The sequence below is a fragment of the Crocodylus siamensis genome, chromosome 11 (genome assembly GCF_052110815.1).
Source record: "Crocodylus siamensis isolate JL-2025a chromosome 11, ASM5211081v1, whole genome shotgun sequence".
NCBI classification, from domain to species: domain Eukaryota; kingdom Metazoa; phylum Chordata; order Crocodylia; family Crocodylidae; genus Crocodylus; species Crocodylus siamensis.
The window spans coordinates 38,456,604-38,481,977 of NC_143405.1; the positions used below are offsets into that span (position 1 = coordinate 38,456,604).

At 45.2% G+C, this 25,374-nt stretch overlaps 1 protein-coding gene across 5 annotated transcripts in view; it reads left to right on the top strand.

Annotated features, from left to right (window-relative positions):
* Nucleotides 1-25,374, top strand: part of HDAC11 (histone deacetylase 11) — a 115,408-nt gene that overhangs the window by 31,467 nt on the left and 58,567 nt on the right. For all 5 annotated transcript variants that reach the window (XM_090022079.1, XM_090022081.1, XM_090022083.1 and 2 more), the window contains one exon: nt 22,143-22,259. In XM_090022079.1, the coding sequence (XP_089878205.1) occupies nt 22,143-22,259 (117 nt within the window). The remainder of the gene's footprint in view (nt 1-22,142; nt 22,260-25,374) is intronic.

Consider the following 25,374-nt stretch of genomic DNA (forward strand, 5'->3'; position numbering starts at 1 on the left):
GAACAGCCCTATTTAGGATCACACTGCTCACTTCCATAATATGAGGAAGGGTCTAGAAAAGGTACCCTAAATATTGTCTGCTTCACCTTAACCTTGGTCAGCGTAGTGTGGCTGGTGGGGAACCCACTATAGCGATAAAAACTCGCACAAAAAGATAAAAAAACACAGAAGTGACACCACTCACCATCAGCGCTTGGAATGTGAACATACTAATGGACTGTACAATAGGAGATAGACCAGAGAGAAGAACAGCTTTAGTTGATAGAGAACTAGCCAGATTCAACATTCAGATAGTGGCCCTGAATGAAACTCACCTAGCTGATAAAGGATAACTTACTATAAAAGAAGATGGCTACAGATTCTTCTGGAGTGGCCTTAATAAAGAAGAGTGATGTGAAGTTGATGGGTTTACGATCAAAGCAAAGCTAGTCAGCAAAGTTACAAATCTCCCAAAGGGAGTGAATGGCAGATTTTAGTTATGACACTCCCATTGTCTGGGCAAAGCTGTGCAGCTATCAGCACTTATGCACCCACCATGACCAACCCAGATGCTATTAAAGACGAATTTTACCAAGACCTGGAGTCTCTTATTACAGAAGTGCCAGAGGCAGTTAAGCTTGTCATCTTTGGTGACGTTAATGCTAGAGTTGATGCAGATCAAGCATGGCCAGCCATCATTGGAAAAATTGGCCTTGGGAAATGCAACAGCAGTGGGCTCCTCCCATTGAGGAAATGTGCGGAACATGACCTCCTTATCAGCAACACAGTCTTGTGCCTGCCAAACCACAGCAAGACAACTTGGATGCACCCATGCGTTGATTATGTTGTCATCAAGAGAAGAGATGGACAGGATGTCAGAGTGACAAAGGCCCTGAGAAGTGTAGAATGTTGGACTGACCACAGGCTCATAGTCTCCAAGCTGAATATCTGGTTACATCTTAGTAGACAACCACAGGGCAAAAAAGCACTGAAAAGGCCTAATGTCTCCAAATTGAAGCAGGAGAATGTAAAGCAAGCATTCGTTGAAGAACTATGCAGCCAACTAGTAACAATTGATGCATCCTCCAGTAACATCAAGGAAAACTGGATATCCTTCAGACTCTCTGTACTCAGTGACATCTAATGCCCTTAGTTCCGCCACGCACAAACTTCAAGATTGGTTTGATGAAAATGATACTGACCTGGGGAGACAGTTGAATGAGAAACGTTGGTTCCATAAGGTCTGCTTAGAAAATAGCACTTCAACATCTAAGAAGGCAGCCTTCAACAACATCAAGAGGACTGTCCAATGCAAACTCAGAGAGAGACAAAACTCATGGCTGAGCAACAAGGCAGATGAGATTCTGTCCTACACAGACAGGAATGAAATGAAGAACTTCTGTGATGCTCTGAAGACAAGCTATGGGCCACGGTCATCAGGAACATCTTCAGTATTGAGTGCTAATGGCACCATGCTTCTCACTAACAAAGAAAAGATACTGCAGAGATGAGCAGAACATTTCAACAACATCCTCAATGAACAATCATTGATTAGTGAAGAGGCAATTGATCAACTGCCGCAGGTAGACATTAACATGTGTCTTGCTGATCTTCCAATGGTGACTGAGACTATGGAAGCAATTAACCTGCTGTCAAATGGCAAAGCACTTGGAACAGATGCTGTACCAGCAGATGTCTACAAGGTTGGAAGCTCCTACATGGCTCTGAAACTGACTGAACTCTTCCAGTCCATGTGGACTCAAGGAACTGTACCCCAGAAGTACAAGGATGCATCCGTTGTCCATTTGTACAAGTGACAGGCAATAGACAATCCTGCAATAACCATTGGAGCATCTCCTTGCTGTCAATAGCTGGCAAAATTCTCACCAGAATTCTGCTGAATCACCTTGTGCAACACATTGAAGAAGGGCTCCTGCCTGAGAGTCAGTCTAGCTTCAGGAAAGCATGCAGGACCATAGACTAAGGGCATTTGTACACATGTTGTTGTGCTGTGATGCATGCATTTGTATAAACAGCAAAATGTGTGTCAGCGCTGAGAAAATGGCAGTGGCACACATTTGAACTAAAACACATTGAAGGTGTTTTAGTTCAAAACTGCACCACCACCATTTTCTCAGCACTGATGCACATTTCACCATTTATACAAATACATGTGATGCAGCGCTAGGCATGTCAGCTCATGAGCAGAGCAGACTTAATTATCAGGCATGTCAGAGCAGAAAAATGTATGTGTATAAATGCCCATAGTGTTTACAGCTCATCAACTTGAGAAATGCCAGTATTCCAATTTGTACATGATTTTCATTGACCTGACAAAAACATTTGATACTGTCAGTCAAGAGGGCCTTTGGAAGATTATGGCAAAATTTGGTTGCCCAGAGAAATTCATCATAATGGTTCAGCAATTCCATGATGGCATGCTTGGTCATGTTGTAGATGAGGGCGAGTCATCTGAAACATTCCCAGTCACCAGTGAAGTCAAGCTGGGCTGTGTTGGCCCCAACCCGCTTCAGCATGATGTTCTCTGCCATGTTTACAGATGCCTTTCATGCCTGTGACACTGGGATTGACATCAGATACCGGACTGATGGCAATCGCTTCAATTTGAGACTACCGGTGAAGACAGTTACAGGAAGTGACTGTTCATGATCTTCTAATTGCTGATGACTGTTTCCTGAATTGTAAATCTGAGTCTGACATGCAGCAAAGTATGGACCGTTTCTCTTCAGCTTGTGACAACTTTGGTCTCACAATCAACACTAAGAAGACAGAAGTGACGCACCAACCTGCATCAGGAAAGCCTTAAATAGAGCCAACCATCACAGTGAACGGCCAAGTCCTTCAGGCTGTGGACAAGTTCACCTATCTTGGCAGTACGCTGTCATATGCAGTTGATGTTGATGATAAAACCAATACTATAATTGCCAAAGCATATATGGCTTTTGGCAGACTATATACAAATGTGTGGGAATGTAGAGGCATCTGTCCACAAACAAAACTAAAGATCTACAAAGCCATTGTGTTGCCAAACCTGATGTATGAATGCAAAACATGGATGGTGTACGGACACCATGTTATGAAGCTGAACCACTTTTTCGTGGGCTGTCTGAGAAAACTGACGAGAATAAGGTGGCAAGACAAGGCCTCAGACACTGAGGTTTTCACATGGGCAGGCATTCCAAGGATTCAACTCTGTTAATGAGATCACAGATGAAATGGGCAGGCCATGTCACCAGGATTTCAGAGGAGCATTTACCGTAGAAGATCTTCTATGGCAAGCTAAAGGAGGGAAAGCTCTCTCAGGAAGGCCAGAAGAAACATTTCAAGAACTCCCTCAAGTCATCCGTGAGACATTTCAACATTGACCCAAAATCTTGGAAAGATGATGCTCATGATTCTTTCCCCTGGTGAAGTCTCATCAATGTGGGAGCTACTATCTATGAGCGGAGAAGAACTGCTGAGGAAGAGCAGAAGCGCAAACAATGGAAATCTCGCAACAGCAGCACTCTGCTTTTGATCAAGCAGCTCAAATTGGCATCTTTTGCTAGTGTGCCACAGACAGTTCAAATTGGCTGGATCATCCACTCAGGTGCTCACAGAAACCAAATCAATCAGTGATGTCATTGTCATTTTCAAATTCAGAGGACAAACAACATCAACCAGCGGACTGGAAAAGGGTTGACATAATGTCCCTCTCTTGCCTTTTAAAAAAAAAAAAAAAAAGGTAGGACCTTGGGAATTATAGACCAGTTAGCTTAACTTCAGTGCTCAGGAAACTGCTGCAGCAAATTATAAAGTCTTTTTTGTAAACTTCTGAAGGAGGAAAGACAATCATGGGCCAGCACAGAGTTCCAAAAAAGATATCATGCCAAATAAATTTGATCTCATTTGACAATAAAGTAATCGTTCGGGTTGATTTTAAAAGAAGGCAGTGGATTAGTGTACTTGAACTTTGGTAAGGCTTTGACAAAGTTCCACAAGACCTCCTCACAAACAAGCTGGATAATGTGGGCTAAACAAAACTACTACAAGATGGATAGAGAACTGGTTTAATAGCCACATGCCAAGGGTAATTACAAATGGATCAATATTGGAATGACAGGAGGTTTCAAGTGAAGTCCAGCTCAGGTCTGTCCTGGGTCTTCTGCTGTTCATTGTGTTTATTAATGATTTTGATGCTGCACTAGAGAACGTTATGACCAAATTTGCAGATGCTCTGAAACTCAGAAGGATTGTAAACACACTGGAGGACAGGAGTAGAATTCAGAAATATCTTAATGACCTGAAAAGCTGGGCTACTGACAAAAGGATGAAATTCAGTGCAGACAAGTGCAGGGTCTAAGTAAAAAATTACCTAAAGCACAGATACTCAGCCAGTTATTCGTCCATTCTGTATCAGCACTGCTCAGGAAGATCTTGGGATTTTAGTGAATTGTATTCAACACAAGTCAGCAATGTGACACAGCTGCAAAAAAGTGAATGCAGTTTTGGACTGCATCAATAGGAGTATTAGGTGTTAGAGGTGGGAGGTGGTAATACCACCCTATTCAGCTCTAGTTAGGCCTCATCTAGAGAATTGTGTGCAGTTCTGGTCTCCACTTCTTAAAAACAGCATGGAGAATTTGAGTGGTTCCAAGGCAGGTGATAAAAATGATAAAGGGCTTGAAAGGCAAGCTGTCTGACAAGAGGTTGAGAGAAATAAGTGTCTTTCACTTGCAGAAAAGGCAATATGTGGAAAGTCTTCAAATAGCTAAAGGGCTACCATTAAAAGATGGAACTTCTTTTTCTTCCTCCTTGCAGTCAGATGTATAGCAATGGCTTGAAATTGCAGCAAAGTAGGTTTAGATTGGATACCAGGAAAACGTTTTCACTATGATAATAGTGAGGCGGTGGACTAGACTGCCTAGGGGAGTTGTGAAATTTCCTTCACTGAAGGTTTTCAAGAAGAGGTTGAAGAAGCAGTGGTCAGGGATGATTTAGGAGTAGCAATATGTGGAGTGTGCTGTGGTAAGCAACAGACTGGAAACCCAGGAGAACTACACACATGCATTGCTCAGAAATTACAAAATGGATTCTGCAGACCACAGCAGGTAGAAATTGGGTGAGGCCATAGTCTGAAGCAGGAGAATGAAGCAGAGCTCCGTAGTTTCTTATGAAAGAAGATTAAAATTGCTGGGACAAGATTACTAGCGAAGTGGGGTTGGGCCGAAAATAGGATGATAGGGGAGTTGCATCTCTCCAGACAGAGTGTTACAATGCATGGAGTTGGGTTTGCACTCTCCAGGTTACAGTGCGGAGTAGAGGGTATTTGATTAACCCATGTTTTGGGGCTTAGCTGATCACCACATGAAGCTGGGGAGGATTCCCATTCCCTCCTTCCTCCTCCACCTCACCATGCTATGGATGCTGGTTTATATACCAGTTCTGGTTTTTTTGGTTCTCCCCCCCACCGGCAAATTACATGTTAAGGTGTTTTTGATGTTTTGGGCATTGTGCCTACTAGTTGAGCCAAGATGTTTGTTTGCAAAGTTTTTAAGAATAAGGTAGAAAACCACTTCTTTAGGGATGATCCTGCCTTGAGAAGAGGAATGGCTTAGACCTCGTGAGGTCCTTTCCAGCCCCACAGCTCTTCAGTTGTGAGAGGTACTCCTCCACCCTTATGCAGTATATTTGTAGACTCTTCACTAAGAAGGGTACACTTGAGTTAGTTAACAATAAATTCTGGTGAAAGGAAGGGCAGTTTTCAAGGGTTAACTGGTTGAGATAAAGACTATAAGGAAGATTTGGGTTTACTTTTATTTATTGACTTGTGTGAAGACTACAAATTGCCCTGTTTTCAGCAGCAATTTTTTTCTGCTGTTAGTTAACTCAAGTTAAGAATATCCTTTTTTTTTCATACCTAGTGGAAGGTAGACCTAATTGTCTAGTACAGCGAAATCCTCAGTATGAAAGTTTCAAATTTTAGGTGGTATTCCAAAGTTTGCTTTTATTACATATAGGCTATCCTTATTAATGGAAGCTTTTTTCTTGTTATTTTTGTTTAAGTTTAAATGTTTATCTCTGAATATTAAAAGCTTTTTGGTTAACTTCTGGAGTTCCTGGTTACTGATTGCTTTTTATAACAGTGTTGGCAATGTTGATGTTTTTCATAGTAATAATTTGGTGGTGTGTTTAGGTCTTTTTGATGACTGGTGGCACAATCCTGTAAAGACGTGTGCATGTTTAACTTCATACAAAAATTGCAGTCAGTTGGGACAACAGGATCTGGGCACAAGTGGCAAACTTTTTGATTAGCATCCTGAAACATCAGACTCTGCATCATTTGTCATTCTTAATGATGATGTCTAGGAACTTAATTTGGTAGCCTCAACTGGTGGGATTCTACTCATGACTGGGCAGTAAACATTGAGGGCTACAGGTTGTATAGATGAGATAGAGTAGGGAGAAGGGGGGGGAGGGATGTAGCGCTTTATGTTAATGAGGAGTACATGTCCTTGATGATTAGGATGGGTTCAGAACAGGGGCAAACTGAGGCGCTCTGGGTTTGAATGCAAGGGGGTCTTGGGGAAAGGAACTTGATAGTGGGCATTTACTACAGACCACCTCACCAGGGAGATGAGCTGGACTTGGAATTTTCAGGTTAGCTCACGGAGGCTGTAAGGATGTGGTTGTCAGGGGTGACCTAAAGTACCCAGACATGTGCTGGGAAGATCAGCCAGCCAGGTCTGAATGCTCACATAGGTTTTTAGTCTCCACCAAACCTAGGAGGTACATAATCCCACCAGAGAAAATGCCTTGCTGGACTTGGTCCTTGCCACAGGTAATGATCTGGTGAGGGATCTGCAGGTGCTTGGCTACCTAGGCCGGGGTGGGCAAAATACGGCCCGTGGGCCGGATGTGGCCTGCGAGGCCATCCTATCTGGCCCGTGGGGCCCCTAAAAAAATTTGGAAAATTAATATTTCTCTGCCCTTGGTTCCTGTTGAAAACGACAGGAACCAAGGGCAGTAGGACCCAGGGGAAGCCCAGCAGGCTTCAACAACACTGGGGCCCACCCAGTTCCACCTCCCAGCTGGAAGCATGTGGCTGCTGCGGCATGGGAAGCTCAGGTAAGTGGGGGCAGGGGACCCCAGGCAAGGAAGGAGTGGGGTGGGGGAAACGGCCCCACCCCGTCCACACCTGGTGCCCCACTCTGCAGCTGCTTGCAGCCTGCGTGCAACTGCCTGTGCCTGCTCTGGAAAACCCCATGTGGGGTGCAAGCGCCTGCAGTGTGGGGCACCAGGCATGGGGTGCAGGAGGGACTGCTTCCTCCCCTGTACTCAGCCTTTCCCTGGGCTCCTTCCCTGCATGGAGAAAAGCAGCCCCTCACCTGCCCCATACCCAATGCACCATGCTGCAGGCACTCACGGCCTGCCTGGGGCTACCTTTGCCTGCTCCGGACAGCCCTGCATGGGCTGCGAGCACCTGCAACACAAGGCACCGGCCATGGGGCAGGTGAGGGGCTACATTTTTCCTCATGCTCAGCACCAGTTTCTTCCCTGCTGGCGAGCAGGGGGTTGGGGCTGTGCGCTGCCCTCCGCCTGTACTGCGGGGTTGGGGGACACTGGGTGTGAGTGGGCAGTGAGCCAGTGGGAGCACAGGGCCCACACCAGTGCCCCAGGGCCAGTGCTGTTAGGGCCCAGAACAGGGTGGCAGGAGCGCTGTGGAGCCAGGACAGCTCCCCACTCCATGTTGGTGTAGCCCAGCCCAGCTTCACAGACCTCTGCCAGCTTGCGCCCTGCTTTGGGCCCCACTGGTGCTGGCCCTGGGACATTGGTCCCAAGACATTGGGATGTTGGTCCCAAGATGGTGACTGGGGCTGGGGCACCCGTCAAGGGGTGGGGCTACCCATGCGGCCCTCAGCCTGCCAAAACTGGGTAAGCGGCCCTCTGCTCAAAATAATTGTCTTCCCCTGACCTAGGTATTAGTGACCATTGTCTGCTGGAATTTACTATCTTATGCAGGGTGGTGAAAGCAAGCAGTAAGGCAAAAGTCCTTGACTTCAGGAGGGCTGACTTGAATGAGCTAAGGAGATTAGTAAGGGAATCATTGGGGACTTGGAGCTTCAATGAGAGAGGACTCCAGGATGGATGGTTTTTCCTTAAGGAAACGATCCTCCGAGCTCAGAGGGAACCAGTCCCAATGTGGGCCAAAGGGGGCAAGAGTGCTAAAAAGCTCCCTTGGCTCAGCAAAGGCATCCGGGAGGGCCTGAGGGCAAAAAAAGTGGTATACAATCAGTGGAACCAAGGGGCAGTCACCAAGGAGGATTACACCTCTGTTGCTTGTGATTGCAGGGAGGCGGTTAGGAAGGCCAAGGCACGGCTCGGAGCACCCCCAGCCAGGTCATGAGGCGCTACAGGGAGTTGGGAGCGGGGCTTAGGGGTCTGGGAGCTCAGGTGGTGTTTTCATTGATCCTCCCAGTCTCGGGCTATGGGCTGAGGAGGGAGAGGAGGATCCACGCAGTGAACCAAAGACTGCGGCGCTGGTGTCATCGGGAAGGCTTTGGCTTCCATGACCACAGCCCGCTCTTTGGCAAGAGAGGCAGCGAGCTGCTGGGAAGAGATGGCCTCCACCTCTCTCCCCTGGGGAGGAGGCTCTTCTCAGCCAGGCTGGCTGACCTGCTCCACCGGGCTTTAAACTAAGCCCGCTGGGAGATGGGGGGACTACTGCCCCTGCTGGCCCGCTAAACGGCCCTTGCAAAGCCAGCGGACCAAGGCACTTAAGGGAGCCCACCCCTGCCCCAGCCCTGGCACAATCTGTGGGCAAGGCGAGAGCCTCCAAGGGGACACTTGCCTGCCTGTACACTAATACCAGGAGCCTGGGCAACAAGCAGGATGAGCTCATCCTCCTGCTCAGTGCAAAGAAATACGATGTCATTGGGATAACAGAGACCTGATGGGACTCCACCCATGACTGGACCATGGGTATAGAGGGCTGTACCCTGTACAGGAGGGATCGTGTTGACAAAAGGGGCGGGGGTGTAGCTCTCTATGTCAAGGAAAGCTACATGTCCCTGCAAGCTGATGTTGACGACTAGCACGGACAGCTAGAGACCCTCTGGGTAAAAATTTGTGGGGAATACGGCACAAGGGACACAACGGTGGGAGTCTACTACAGACCTCCCACTCAAAGTCCTGAGCTTGACCAGGAGTTCGCCCGGGAAATGACTGAGGCCGCTTGCTCCAGGACCTTGGTTGTCATGGGTGACTTCAATTACCCGGACATCTCGTGGGAAGATCACTCAGCAAAATCCGAGCGGTCGCAAAGCTTTCTCTCGTGCGTGGATGACCTCTACCTGACTCAAGAAGTCTATGGGCCGACGAGAGGCAAAGCGCTGCTCGACCTGGTACTGACTCCGGGGGACGACCTAATCGGCGACCTAGTGATCGATGGGAAGCTGGGTGACAGCGACCGCGAGCTGATCACCTTCACCATCCGCCGTAAAGCTGGCAAGTCAGTCAGCAACACAGAAGTCCTTGACTTCAGAAAAGCCAACTCTGACAAGCTGGATACCTTCAATTCAGCCAGCCCTGACAATCTGCACCCCAGGGTACTCAAGGAGCTGGCAAGCGTCATAGCCCAGCCCCTGGCACGGATCTTTGAAAACTCCTGGCGCTCTGGTGTAGTGCCCGAAGACTGGAAGAAGGCCAATGTGGTGCCGATCTTCAAGAAAGCGAGGAGAGTGGATCCGGCTAACTACAGGCCCATTAGCCTGACTTCTATCCTGAGGAAGATCTTAGAAAAGTTTATTAAGGAGGCCATCCTTGATGGACTGGCCCAGGCTAACATCCTAAGGGATAGCCAGCATGGGTTTGTTGCGGGTAGGTCTTGTTTGACCAATCTCATTTCCTTCTATGACCAGGTGACCTATCACCTGGACAAGGGAGAAGAGATTGATGTCATATATCTTGACTTCAAAAAAGCTTTTGATCTGGTATCCCATGATCACCTCTTGGCCAAACTGGCCAGTTGTGTCCTTGGCTCCACCACGATCCGCTGGCTGGGAAATTGGCTCCGTGGTCGGACCCAGAGGGTTGTGATTGATGGCAGTCACTCATCGTGGTGCCCTGTGACCAGTGGGGTCCCTCAAGGCTCTGTCCTGGGACCCATACTGTTCAACATCTTCATTAATGATGTGGACATTGAAGTCAGGAGCGGACTGGCCAAGTTCGCCGATGACACCAAACTTTGGGGCAAGGCATCCACGCCAGAAAATAGGCGGGTGATCCAGGCTGACCTGGACAAGCTCAGCAAATGGGCAGACAAGAACCTGATGGTGTTTAACACTGAAAAATGCAAGGTTCTCCACCTTGGGAGGAAAAACCTGCAGCACCCTTATAGGCTCGGCAGTGCTACGTTGGTTAGCACTACAGAAGAAAGAGACTTGGGGGTCATCATTGACCACAAGATGAACATGAACCTGTAATGCAATGCTGCGGCTAATAAAGCAACCAAAACGCTGGCGTGCATCCATAGATGCTTCTCGAGCAAATCCCGGGACGTCATTCTCCCCTTGTACTCGGCCTTGGTGAGGCCGCAGCTGGAGTACTGCCTCCAGTTTTGGGCTCCACAATTCAAAAAGGATGTGGAGAAGCTTGAGAGAGTCCAGAGGAGAGCCACGCGCATGATCAGAGGTCAGGAAAACAGATCTGACGATGACAGGCTGAGAGCCAGGGGACTCTTTAGCTTGGAAAAGCATAGGCTCAGGGGTGATCTGATGGCCACCTATAAGTTTATCAAGGGTGACCACCAGGATCTGGGGGAAAGTTTGTTCACCAGAGCGCCCCAAGGGATGACGAGTTCGAACGGTCACAAACTCCTGCAAGACCGTTTGAGGCTGGACATAAGGAATAATTTCTTTACTGTCCGAGCCCCCAAGGTCTGGAACAGTCTGCCAGTGGAGGTGGTTCAAGCCCCTACTTTGAACACCTTCAAGAGTAAATTGGATGCTTATCTTGCTGGAATCCTATGACCCCAGCTGACTTCCTGCCCTTTGGGCAGGGGGCTGGACTCGATGATCTCCCGAGGTCCCTTCCAGCCCTAACGTCTGTGAAATCTATGAAAGACGGAACTAGGGCTGGTGACCAGAATTAAGGATAACGTAAAGTCCTTTTTGAAATACATGGGTAAAAAGAAGGTACCAGGTAAAGTGGGGTCCCTACCGGACAGGCTTGGCAATCTGGTGATTGCAACAAAGGAAAAAGCTGATCTCTTCAATGAGTTCTTTGCCTTTATATTTCTGAGCAGGGACCGGGACAATTTCCCAACTAGGATTACGGACAGGCTCAGGGGACACAATGCCATGCCTAGGACCACAGATGATCTAGTTATGGAACTCTTGGAGGGGCTGGATGTGTATAAATCATCAGGTCCGGATGCTCTTCATCTGAAGGTACTGAGGGAATTGGCTGAGGTCATAGCAGGGCCCCTGGCACAGCTGTATGAGTGCTTATGGTGCTCTGGCCAGGTCCCAGAGGACTGGAAAAATGCCAGTGTGGCCCCCATTTACAAGAAGGGGAGAAACGAGGATCTGGGTAACTATAGGCCAGTTAGTCTCACTTCAGTCCTTGGGAAGACCTTTGAGAAAATTATCAAGGAGCACATCTGTGGGGGGTAATGGGAGGTAATGCTCAAGGGCAACCAACATGGGTTCGTTGAAGGCAGTTCCTGCTTGACTAACGTTGTTTCCTTTTACGACCAGATCACACACAGTCTTTGGATGTGGGCTTTGAGGTAGATGTTGTCTACCTGGACTTCAAGAAGGCCTTTGACACTGTTTCTTACCCCATTCTCATAATCCCCGCCCCGCCCCCCCCGGTGACTGCGGCATTAATACCTACACAGTCAGATGGGTGGCAAATTGGCTCAATGGTTGCACCCAGAGAGTGGTGGTGGATGGATCGTTTTTGATCTGGGGGGATGTGGGCTGTGGAGTTCCCCCAGAGTTTGGTCCTTGGGCCTGTGCTATTCAACATCTTTATCAGTAACTTGGAGGTGGTCATGGAAAGCACTCTGTCCAAATTCGCTGATAACATAAAGATGTGGGGAGACGTGGGCATGCTGGAGGGGAGGAACAGAATCTAGCTTGATCTAGACAAATTACAGAGGTGGGTGGATGAGAACAGAATGGAATTCAGTGCAGACAAGTGCAAGGTACTGCATCTAGGGAGAAGGAACCTGCAACATACCTATTATCTGTGGAACTCCCTTCTCAACAACACAGTGGCTGAAAGGGATCTTGGAGTCATTGTTGACTTCAGGATGGACATAAGCCGCCAATGCGAGGTAGCGGTCAGTAAGGTTAACCACGCTTTGTCGTGCATCTCCAGATGAACCACAAACAGGTCTAGAGAGGTGATCCTTTCCCTCTGTGTGGCACTGGTCAGGCCACGGTTGGAGTACTGCATCCAGTTCTGGGCGCTGCACTTCAAGAGGGATGTGGCTAACCTTGAGAGGGTCCAGAGGAGGGCCACTCATATGGTCAGGGGGCAGCAGGTCCCACGAAGATAGACTAAAGGGCCTGAATCTATTCAGCCTCCACAAGAGAAGACTGAGAGGGGATCTGGTGGCTGTCTATAAACTCACCAGCGGGGACCAGCGGAAAATAGGTGAGGCTCTGTTCCCCTGGGCACCTGGGATAACAAAGAATAATGGCCACAGATTGATTGAGAGCAGGTTCAGGCTTGATATCAGGAGGCATTACTTTATGGTTAGGGCTGCCAGGCTCTGGAATTGGCTGCCAAGGGAGGTGGTGCTCTCCCCTACCTTGGGGGTCTTTAAGAGGAGGTTGGATAAATAGCTGGCTGGGGTATTATGATCCCAGCACTCGTTCCTGCCCAGGGCAGGGCATCAAACTTGATGATCTGTTCAGGTCCCTTCCGACCCTAGAAACTATTAAACAAAAGAAGAATTCAGGTGTCTAATGGATAACAGTAGCTGTGCTACTTGTTTTACCAGTTGCAACAAGGTGCAAAATTTAAAAATAAATCCTCTAGATTCTTTCCTCCGTATAACAATTAATTAGTCCTAAGCAATTAATAATCAATTTAAAGTCCTCTGACATCAGTGCAGATTAAAAAAAACTGGTTAACCAAAGTATAAAGCCATTGAAGAGCATGTAGGAGAAAAATGGAGACATCTCATTGAATTGTGGTGTTTTACATCTTGAGAAGCCTGTTTTTTTGTTTCTTTAATGGATACTGGGCTCATTTTGACATTAGGCGATTTACAGAATTAAATGGAACAAATGTGAAGCATAAAGGAATTGGATTTAATATTGGAAAGCTGATGATAACTGAATGAAAACAAATGTCTACCAAAAGAAGTACTTGCATACTATTATTTGTAATAGTTTATCTAAATAATCTTAATGAAGAACGACTGTAACTTCTAAGATAGGTACTTAGTGTTTATTGTTTCATGTCCATGTCAGAAGAAACTTTTTTTTGTTCATGAATTATGTCATGAAGACATGTTTGCTGTAAAACAACTGACTGTATGGAAAATTAAATCACTTTAGGTTCCATCTAGTCAAAACGGTTGAATATATTTCTCTCTAATTTTTTTTTATACTGCATACAGAACCATATCTTGGAAGGCTCTCGAGAGGTATCCTAGTAAATCATTTTGTGCTTCTACTTTACACATGAAGTACTATGAATATAAAATACAAATCAGTTATTCATTGTTTAGTCATTAACATGTGATGTCTTGCTGAAGTGACCAGTGATATAGTAACTTACATTAACTACATGTTGAATGCAAATCATTTTCATTATCCATCATTAGCTTGTATTCTGCCTTCGTACTTTTTGATGTTTCTGTATGCTGAGTGCTTTTGTTTGTAATATTGGTTTTGTGTTGTACTAAGCTATTTTTGTAATAGAAAATTATTTGTGATAACATAATAGCATTAGACAGCTAACTTGGTAAGGAAGACATGGAAACAGTTTATCTAAATTAGATTAACTTTATTGGTATTGAAAGTTTGCTGTGCTTACTCCAATATTGATTACTAAGCTGGTCTTTAAAAAATTTGGCATAATTTTTGCACTATTAAAAGCCAGATATTAGGCTTGCAGGTACATGGACAGTATTTGACAAGTATTACTTTCTAACCGCATAAAAAATTGCTAGTACGAGATTTATTCTGCCACTCAAATTGGTGTATAGTTGGTGGAGCTACAAAAATTTCCATGGAAGTAAAGCAAAATTGCGTGATTAGCCTTCATTTTAGCTGAGTCATGCTGAAATAATGGACTCGGACTTGGAAAAACATTTAAAATTAACACTTTGACAATACAAATTTAGATTTGCTAGAAATACAGATTTGACCAGAAATGTTTTCACTCTTAAACCTTTGTTTTTGTTTGCCTGGGGCACATGAGCAATGAACTATAAGCATTTTAACAGGGTTAGCTTGGAAAAGAAAACAAACAAAAGAAAAAAATCTCTAAATAAACCACAGACCCAACACATGAGAGAAACCCTAAGTAACTCAAGTAAGTAACTTGGGCTTAGCTGAATTCAAAAAGGCTTGGAATGAGAGAGCAAATTCTAGACAGTCACTCTCCATATTCTTCTTGTATATTTACAGATCTGGAGATGATCACCTGTTTCTCACTAAATAATAATAGCTCATAGTATTCAAGTACACGGAATGATTCTCTTGGTTTTTTTCAATTGCCTGGGAATGTTCTGGGGTAGGGGTTCTAAGTCACTTTCATTTACTAAAGTTAAAATGATTCATTTGTAACTTTCCCATGATGAGTTATTTCAGACTGATTTATGTCCTAAATTACGAAACTCCCAAATATTGTAATATACAATATAGTATTTACTCGAATCCAAGACAAGGTTTCTTTTCCCATTTAACATGGCGGGGGGAAGCCCCTTGTCTTGGATTCAAGTGCAGGGCGGTGTGGGGAAGTGGGTTGGTGGTTTTTGTGGCCAATCCAGTTTTGGAGTTGGAGCTGCAGCTGCTGCCTCTGTTGCTGCTTCTGCGCTCCCCCATGCCCCTGCTGCTGTTTACTGTCTGGTCCCACTCCAGCCTGGGTCATGTGGTCACCCTGGGCTCTGCCAAGTCATGCAGCATCTGCCACTGCCGCAACTGCTCCTGTATGGCCTGGTAAGGACTGGAGCAGTTATTGGGGGGGGTGGGGGAACATGGAATCAGACAGCAGGGGGTGGGGAGGGGGGGAATGGGGGAGGTATCAGTGGGGGAAAGTGGTAGGAAGGGCAGGCTACAAGTGGGTGAGGGGCAGGGGTCAGGCTACCTTCCCCCCTACCACTTGTACCATTACCACTGCTACCCCTGCTGCAGCAGTGGTGGGGATGAATTTAAGACAACTCTCCAATGATTAGATGCTATACATGGAAAATTATAACATTTTCTATGTATAGAATCTAATTGTTGGGGGGGGGTCCTCTCAAATTCAACCTTGTCTTGGATTCAAGTAAAAATAGTAATTAATTTTGTAAAGGAAGTACATTTGTACATATTTTGCCAAAAATAGTCAAAGCCAGCATTAAAATGTCATATATTTACACACACATACACACAACTTTCTCAGTATTTATGCATCTATGGCAGGATTTATGAGTATGGATTACCCAAATTACATATATCTGAGCAATCTTCTGACTACCTCGTTTACTCTTTGAAGGTTATATTTATAAACCAAAGTACTTGAGCATAATAAGAACAGGTTATGTGTTAAAATGAAACAGACTTGAGCTAGAACATTTTGGGATCACAAATTACAGCTTTCTGATTCACCCTAGAATTGAAAACTCACACATAAGAGTTACTGCTACAGTGGTCTGACTCAGAAATAAGTCTGCAAAAATCAGGAGGTAAAATCCCACACTGAGGAAGTAATACAAAGAGTTATTGTTACTGCTCCTTTGGTTGATCAAAGATCTAGTTGTGTATTTGAAAAGAAAACCATTAGGATAAGAAGATTTGAGAAATGTAATTCATAGCTTTGTTTTAGTTATAAACAACTCTCATAATAGCCATTTGCTGTAAGCAGCAAGCTTATTAAGCACATCTGGATCTAGTCTTCATTATGAAGCAGATTATATAGTCAAGTGTGCATGTGGGAGCCACAAACAAGTCTGACCAGAAATATTTCTGCCTTGCATGCAGTTCCCATAGAAGGTATACAGGAATGCAGAATATAGCTTTAATTTTTTTCCTAAACAAAATTGCAATAGGAAGTAATTTATTTGGTTTTTCTAAACATGATAAAATGCTATCCAGTCTGCTGTGGGAGGTAAAAATTGAACATTTGCTCAGTGCTTATGATACCAAGGCCCCTGACAGATGTTATTCTTAATATGTGATTAACCAGTTAGTCAAATCTTTAGTAGTGACCTGGCCACATGTTCATTCAGTTAATGGTGTGATAAACTGGGTTTAAGCCACATAATTAGTTTGTTATTAGACCCAAAATGTGTGAGAACTTTGTGGCAGGTTTCCATCGTGCCTTACACTGAACATATGGCCAGTGCTCCAAGCCTTGGGAAGTACATTCAAGACTCCGGTGCATTCCCAAGGCTAGGAGTGCTATTCAGCTCATCGGTGCTCCCAGCCAGGGTGCATGTCAGAACACTTGGTTCCCATGTGCTTCCTTGGCTGGGGGTTCTTGTCAGTTGATTGGCTTCCAGCTGCAGGACCTCCCTGCCCCTTGGCTCCCATGCACCCCCAAGCTGGGATTGCCAAAAAATTGGTGCTCCCAGCTGTTGGAGGACATGGAGACCTTGCTCCCATATGATCCCATGGCTGGGAACACCAGTTGGCTGACTGGGACTCCCAGCCAGAGGTGCACATGGGAGCTCCTTTGAGTTCCCCTGTCTGGGAGCCAACAGCTCAATGTACTCCTCAACCTGGTAGCCACGATTAGCTGACTGGTGCTGCCAGCTGCAGGAGCACACAGTGGCAAAGTTTGTTACTTGCAAGTGCAGGAGGAGCCCAGAATTATGATCTTGGGCTCCCCCCATACCAGCATATGGCAGCATTGGGATTGGATCCCTAATCCCACAGTCACTTCTGCCATGCATGGAATTGTTAGGATTGTATGTGAGATCCCATTATGTCTTTAAGGTCTGTCATCAGCTAAGACAGCAAAATAATTAAATGAATTTCATGGCTATGTATGATTTGGGGGAGAGGTATCAAACACATACCCTACAGGCTGGACTTCTGCCAGTCCCCGGGCTGTGTGCAGCACATACTGGCCGCTCTCTAGTGTTTGCGCTGTATGCGATGTGTGAACTGGACCCAGTGCCATGGGCACTGCATGCAGCACAGGACTGGTACAAGGTGTGAGCTGCATGAAGTGCCCAGTTTGGCTGTCAGCTAGAACCGCACGTAATGGAGCTGGTGGCCCGGCCCCATCTCTCTCCCACCCCAACCACGTACCCCAGACCCCTCCACAGCCACCCACCACACGCTCCATATACACCCCCTTACCACCCACACATAATATACAATAGGACTGTATTTTGAGTTATTATGCAGTCACCTCTACATACACTTAGCGAGCATATAAATCAGTACAATATTTTAAAATAAATTATAGCAGAAGTTTTATATTTTGTATATGATTTGGGCTTTTTTTTAGTTTCAAGATTGCAGCACCCTCCCTCCCAAAAGGAGTACTTCCAGGGCAAAGGGAAGGACTTCCGGTGGCAAAGGTCAGGGGGTCAGGGGCAGGACTTCTGGTCCCAATATGGTGACCGGGGGTGGGGCAGCTGTCAAGGGGCAGGGCTACCTATGTGGCCCTTGATAGCTTATTAAAACTCAATAACTGGCCCTCCAGCTGAAATAATTGCCCACATCTGCCTTATGAGTAATTTGGATCTAAACCTAGGTGTTATTCGATGTTGCTTAATCTTTTTCTTTGTAGCTTTGAAAAGTGTTTAGTGTATCATAAACCTTTACTTGCTTATTTGTATGTTTTATTGTTACATATTTAGCTCTCTTCACCTTGCAGTCTGAAGCATAGTCCTAAAGTCATCCTGTGTGTTCTGCTTCATTCAGTTGTAAAATCATAGGCCAGCAAGTTATGTGAATGTGCTGCAAACACATTGTCTTACCTCAATCCTGAGTAAGCTTTTTGAGAGAATTATCCTGGCACATGTCCATGAGGGGGCAGTGGGGGACGTTATGCTCAGGGGCAACCAACACAGGTTCATTAGAGGCAAGTCCTGTCAGATCAACCTGGTGGCCTTCTATGACCAGGTCACAAAATACTTAAATGCAGGTGTTGCAGTGGATATAGTCTTTCTGAACTCTAGTAAGGCCTTTAACACTGTCTCTTTCCCCATTCTCATTAAAAAACTAGGAGACTGTGGTGTCGACACCTACACAGTCAAATGGGTCACTAACTGGCTGGAGGGCCGCACACAGAGAGTGGTGTGGATGGGTCATTTTTGACCTAGAGGGATGCAGGCATTGGGAACCCCCAGGGCTCGGTCCTTGGGCTTGCACTGTTCAACATCTTCATCAGTGACTTGAACAAGGGGGTAAAAAGCATCCTGTTCAAATTTGCTGATAACACTAAGATGTGGAGGGGATGTGGACACACTAGAAGGAAGGAATAGGCTGCAGTTGGACCTAGACAGGTTACAGGGATGGGCAGATGAGAACAGGATGGTTTTCAACACTGACGTGCAAGGTGCTGCACCTGGGGAGGAAGAACCAGCAGCATACCTACAGGATGGGGAACTCCCTTCTCGTCAGCACAGAGGCAGAAAAGGATCTTGGAGTCATCATTGATGCCAAGATGAGCATGGGCCGGCAGCATGGGGATGCAGTCAGGAAGGCCAACCGCACTTTGCCATGCATCCACAGATGCATCTCAAGCAGGTCCAAGGAGGTGATACTCCCCCTCTATGTGGCACTGGTTAGGTCGCAGCTGGAGCACTGCATTCAGTTCTGGGTGCTGCACTTCAAGAGGGATGTGGACATCATGGAGAGGGTCCAGAGGAGGGCCACTCACATGATCAGGAGGCAGCAGGGGAGTTCCTAGAAGGAGAGGCTGCGGGACCTGAACCTATTCATCCTCCACAAGAGAAGGCTGAATGGGGATCTAGTGGCCTGTTACAAACTAGTCAGAGGGGACCAGCAAGCACTGGGGGAGTCCCTGTTCCCCTGAGCACTACCAGGAGTGACCAGGAATAATGGTCACAAGCTGGCAGAAGGTAGATTCAGGCTGGACATCAGGAGGTGCCACTTCACGGTCAGGGTGGCTAGGATGTGGAACCAACGTCCAAACAAAGTGGTGCTGGCTCCTACCCTGGGGGTCTTTAAGACAAGACTAGACAATCACCTTGGTGGGGTCATTTGACCCCAGTACTTTTTCCTGCCAAGGCACGGGGTCGGACTTTATGATCTGCTCAGGTCCCTTCCGACCCTACCCACTATGAAACATTGCTTGATTATAAATCAGAGAGTGAAAATTGTTTTGAGATCATGACCTTTGAAGAACAGTTTCAACGAAATACATATTTTCCAAAGCTTCAACTGTGGTGTTCTGCTCTCAAGATTTTCCTTATGGTCTGCATTATTTTACGCACTCATAGTTTGTCTAGTATTCTGGTAATTGGACTCAAATGAACCTATCAACCTACCTACCTATTGTATATAGCTATGCATTGAGAGTTGTTTAATTACTTGAATGGGTTCTGTGAATACCTTTACCTATGAATGAAAAGGTATGAGTCAGCTGCATTGTCATAATATCCCAGGATAGAATGGTTGACTTATTATTCATATTAGACAAATTAATTGAGTCAGATTAATTTGACTCTCTCTTCTCTGTTTCTAAGAGTTTTTTTTTTTCCCTCCTCAGGTTGCTATTTAAGTTAGTTGCAACCTTCTCTTTTCTTCTCACTGTGTGAACGGCAATATCAAGTGCTCTAAACCTATACATTTCCTTGACCAGATTACATTGATGAAGTGATTAGTCAGTCTCACCTGGTCTACATAAACTAAAAGGCTCATTGGGCTAGTGAGGTTATAGCATACCAGCTTTCATAGTCAGGGCCATGCATGATGACGTGTCTAATGTTTATGTCCAGTAGCTTCTGAACCTCCAGTCTGAACAATCAGGTACCAATTCACAGCTGGATTGAAGGGGAACAGGTCTGGAGTGAGGATCAAATTGGCATCTCAGAAGCTACAGTGAGACCTCTGCTACATGTTAAATATATTATGCAATTAACTGGTTAACTACACAATAAATTTAGTCCAGCCACATGTACAAAGTAATTATCACATGCTAAAAATGATTAGCTATAAAAAGAGCCAACCGACTCTACAATTAGTGCTTGAAAATGTATAACAACCCCATTACTTGTTTCTATTCAGCTTTAATTTGATTGTGTAGCAGGGCCTTCGGATACCTTGATGACTTTTGCCACTGTCCCCCTGAGAGCTTTACAAACTACATCACAGTATCCTTAACAGAGATGGCTGGAAAATGCTGATACAAAGTAAAGGAAGATAGGAACACATTTTTGCAAAATTTTCTTATGTTTTCCAACTATCTTATGCCTGGTACCAGAATTTATACTTGGCCCAACTGACAGGTTGCAATTCCACGTAAGATGCAGTAAGACAGAAATTGGCTCATTAAGTTACATATATCCAGAAGCTACAATGGCCTTTAAAAAGATCTTAATAAGTCTTGCTACATTAAAGGATGATAATGAAGGTAATTATGATATTAATTATGGAGAGCTTAAATTGTGAAAATTCAACTGTTTTCTGATATGGAATGAGATATAGAACCTCACCTTGGAACTTTCTTTAAATATAAAAGGATTATGAAATCCGAATGAGCTGCTTAAATTTTCCTTTAAGATGTATTTTGTATGAAGTTGTAAGCATGTGACATTTGAGAGTTCCGGAGTCAGAATAAGTAGTTATATTCTGAGTAATTGTGGAGCCTAAATTGGCATATTTGTTTCTTTTGTTAAAAATGACACACTTATTCATCCCATCTATGTACAACTCACAAAATAACATAGCCATAGAAGTGTAGTTTCCTGAACTTCCATTATACTGAAGAATGCAGCATCTGTCCATTTTGTAAGACCTAAGTTACCTGAATGTCCTGATGAGGTGTTGGGTGGTTATTAGAAATGCAGAGGTTATATGTTCTTAGTCAGGGTTCAAATTACACTTTGATTCTTGGGGTGGGGCTGCAGACAAACAAAAAAAAAGGCTGCCCATCACGATGCCCTAATAAAAGTGGAGCTCCCCCGGGTTATGATTTTCAAATCTTACAGGCGGCCCCTTGTCTCTTACATGGGGACTCAGCCCTATAATTCGTACCCTGTTCTTTGTTATGGTTTAGGCTTTGAAATACAACATTTGGAAGTAGCACAGTTAGTTATACAGTTAGTATAGATTATTTGAAGTCATTTTCAAGTTTTGCATTTTAAAAGATTGTGCATTGTAAATATTTTAGGAGTAACCCTTCAAATCATATTCTTGATTATCTGATTATTTAGTACATTGTTTGCCTTAAAACCAATTCCAAGAATGTTTAATAACCAAAATAAATCTTACCAGAGCTTGAATTGGTAAATTCTTTAGTCTATTTAATTTATGCAAAGTATTCATGATAACTGTTGTTATCCTGTGTTCAAATCTATCTCACTTCAATTCTGATAGTGAAAAAATACTTCGGATTGTGTACTAAGCACAGATAGCTGTTAATACCATTAAAGAACCATTTTAGATATTTTTAGGGCTGTTAAGCTATTTGAAAAACTAATATTCTTGTGTAATATAAGAATGCAAAATCTAGTTCTCATGATGGTAGAAAAGTGATATTTATCATAAATTATGTTTTGAAAACCTGCTGGTGTTAGAAGAAAGGAAGCTGCTCAGAAGTTAATATTAAAGATTTCCAGGTGTAGTTGGTCTTAGACATTTGCTGTTTTTTTAGGAAGAGAATCCTGTGTATTACAGCCATACCAATTCTTTCATACTATCGTAATACATTACAGAATATTACAGAACATTTGGTATTAAGACAGTAGATTATTCAGAAATTAATTTTTATTTATTCTTTCTTTTTTTCTATAGTGGTCATTTGTAGTGGCAACAATTACAGAAGTTCCACCACTTTTCTTTCTTCCTAATTTCTTTGTTCAGAGAAAGGTGCTGAAGCCTCTAAGAACCCAAACAGGAGGAACAATAATGGTAAGTTTTATCATGGCTTTTTATAGTGTCTGATTAATTGGAATTAAAGGATTTTTTTTAGATATTACACCTGTGACCTGTCATTGTAGTTTTTCATAACTTAATGCCTAATAAAGTGATTCTTAAACAAGGTACCGCAGCATCCTAGCATGTCTTGAGATTCTTTCAAGGGTGCCATGCAAGTTAGCACTGTCAAGTATGCAAACATGTTTCACCAGATTAAACCCAAGGATTTCAAGTAGGAGTTTATAGTGTTAAAAATAGTCTAACCTGTTGTGGTCTTTCTGAGTTCTTTACAACAGATGAGTTGTTCTGTTATTTAGTGAGTGAAAAAAAGAGTGAAAATTTAAGAGCTGGCATTTTCAGAGGGGTGCCTCAAGCCAAACAAGAGGTACCTCAAATCTAAAAAAGTTAAGAACCACTGACATAATGGGTAGGGGTGCACCAATAAAGATATTCTTGGCTGATACTGATAGCTGATTATTAACTGGCCATATCAGCTGATATCGATCCGAAAACCAATGTTTAATAATAAAACTTGTCAAACAAGCTTTAGTTAAAATGCCCCCACCACCATTTCTAAGTGTGGGGACACTGATACTGGAGACATGTTGGCACTTTAATTAAAGTGGCTCTCGGAGCTGCACTAATTAAAATGCTGTCCCCCCACTCCCTTAACACATGTAAACCTTCCCACTTGCAGCATCTTCCCTTCAACCCCAGCCTGGGGGCAGTTGCCTAAGCCTGAGGCTGCTCAGGGCCTCAGGGCTGGGTGGTCTCTGGGCATTTTAATTAGAGCAGCTCTTGGAGCCACTTTAATTAAAGTGCCTCCCCCACCCCCCACATACACTTCCCAGAGGTTTCCTTCCTGCTGGGGGAAGGGCCTTGCTACACACGGTGAGGGAGAAGGGTTGTCCCAGCCCCTGCCAGGTTCTGCCCCCAGGCCCTAGGGGACAGGACCGCTGGGCACTGCGGGTTAAGTCATGCTGGGCTGTACCAGGCTGGACAGCTTAGCTCCACCCGCCCCTATTTGCAGTAGTCACATCTGTGGCTTTCATTGCCTTTTACATTGCCCTCCCCAGCCTCAGCCCACTGTCCACACTGCCGTGTCAGTGCCCGGGACACCATGGTAGCTGCTCTGCTCCAGCCCAGCCTGGCCTGCCAATGAGGGGATATGGGTGCATCTGGGGTCACCTAGCTCACAGAAGGGAACCTAGGCATCTAGGGGCCCTGGGTGAGAGGTAACCCAAGTGTCCCAGCGTAATTAAATTATTGGAGACCATGCTTGCTACATCGGACAAAAAAAAAGCCAATAGCTGATAATGTCAATTTTTCTTTTATTGGTGCCAATCTGATATACAACTGATTATATTGATGCACCTCTACTAATGAGTCTGAGTTGGCGAGGGAGTGATTAGTCCCACACTTGGTCAGGCCCAGAAGGAAGGTTAAGTTTCTCTCCTAGAAATGCGAAACCCAGCCCCACAACTTACAGCCTTTCAACCCAATCAGGGGTAGAGGACATGAAAAACAAGCGTGGTCTCCCAACCCCAGGGGGAGGCCTTTAGTTTGAAGAAAGGAAAGGTGAGACTGAGGGGCCCTGAATTAGAGATCATAGAAACAGCAGAGTCCATGGAAGGACTTGGAATTCTGTTGTTTTTTGTCTTGTTCATTTATTTGTTAACAATGATGGATTCTATGGGCGAGGGGGGCTCAACCCTGCACAAATAAAATTGCATAAAGCAGATGTAGATGTCAGTTGCTGATATTTTTTCTCTGGTACTGCACAATCAGTGGGTCGCTAACTGGCTGGAGGGCTGCACCCAGAGAGTGGTGGTGGATGCGTCATTTTTGACTTAGAGGGATGTGGACAGTGAGGTCCCCCAGGGCTCAGTCCTTGGGCCTGCACTGTTCAACATCTTCATCAGAGACTTGGATGAAGGGGTAAAAAGCACCCTGTTCAAATTTGCTGATGACACTAAGCTGTGGGGAGAAGTGGGCATGCTAGATGGGAGCAATAGGCTGCAATTGGACCTAGACAGGGTACAGGGGTGGACGGATGAAAACAGGATGGGTTTCAACACTGACAAATGCAAGGTGCTGCACCTGGGGAGGAAGAACCAGCAGCATACCTACAGGCTGGGGAACTCCTTCTCGTCAGGGCAGAGGCAGAAGAGGATCTTGGAGTCATCATTGATGCCAAGATGAACATGGGTGGGCAGTGTGGAGATGCAGTCAGGAAGGCCGACCATACCTTGTCATGCATCCACAGATGCAGCTGAAGCAGGTCCAAGGAGGTGATACTCCCCTCTATGCGACACCGGTCAGGCTGCAGTTGGTGTACTGCGTCCAATTCTGGACGCCGCACTTCAAGAGGGATGGGGACAGCTTGGAGAGGGTCCAGAGGAGGGCCACTCGCATGATCAGGGGGCAGCAGGGCAGGCCCTACGAGGAGAGGCTGCGGGACCTGAACCTGTTCAGCCTCCACAAGAGAAGGCTGAGTGGGGATCTAGTGGCCTGTTACAAACTAGTCAGAGGGGACCAGCAGGCATTGGGGAATCCCTGTTCCCCTGAGCACTACCAGGAGTGACCAGGAATAACGGTCACAAGCTGGCAGAATGTAGATTCAGGCTAGACATCAGGAGGAGCTTCTTCACTGTCAGGGTGGCTAGGATCTGGAACCAACTTCCAAACAAAGTGGTGCTGGCTCCTACCCTGGGGGTCTTTAAGACAAGACTAGACGAACACCTTGCTGGGGTTGTTTGACCCCAGTACTTTTTCCTGTTAAGGCAGGGGGTTGGACTTGATGATCTGTCCTTTCCAACCCTACAAACTATGAAACTATGAAAAAAGAGCATGCAGGTTAAAACAGATTTCTGCTCAAAAAAGTGATTAGTGTAAAAAAGATATGATCTTACATCTTCTTTACCATACTCAGGGTCATACCTGCTTATTTGTAATGTCTAGAGTAAGCTCATACTGCTTTTTACTGTTCTGGGTGTTAGAGAAGGCAGCGCATTTATAATGGAGTCACCTGTATTCTAATTGCCAATTAGTTAAATCCTTGCCTCTGAACCACGAGCAGTAGAGCCAAATAGGTGTCACCAAGAGCTTA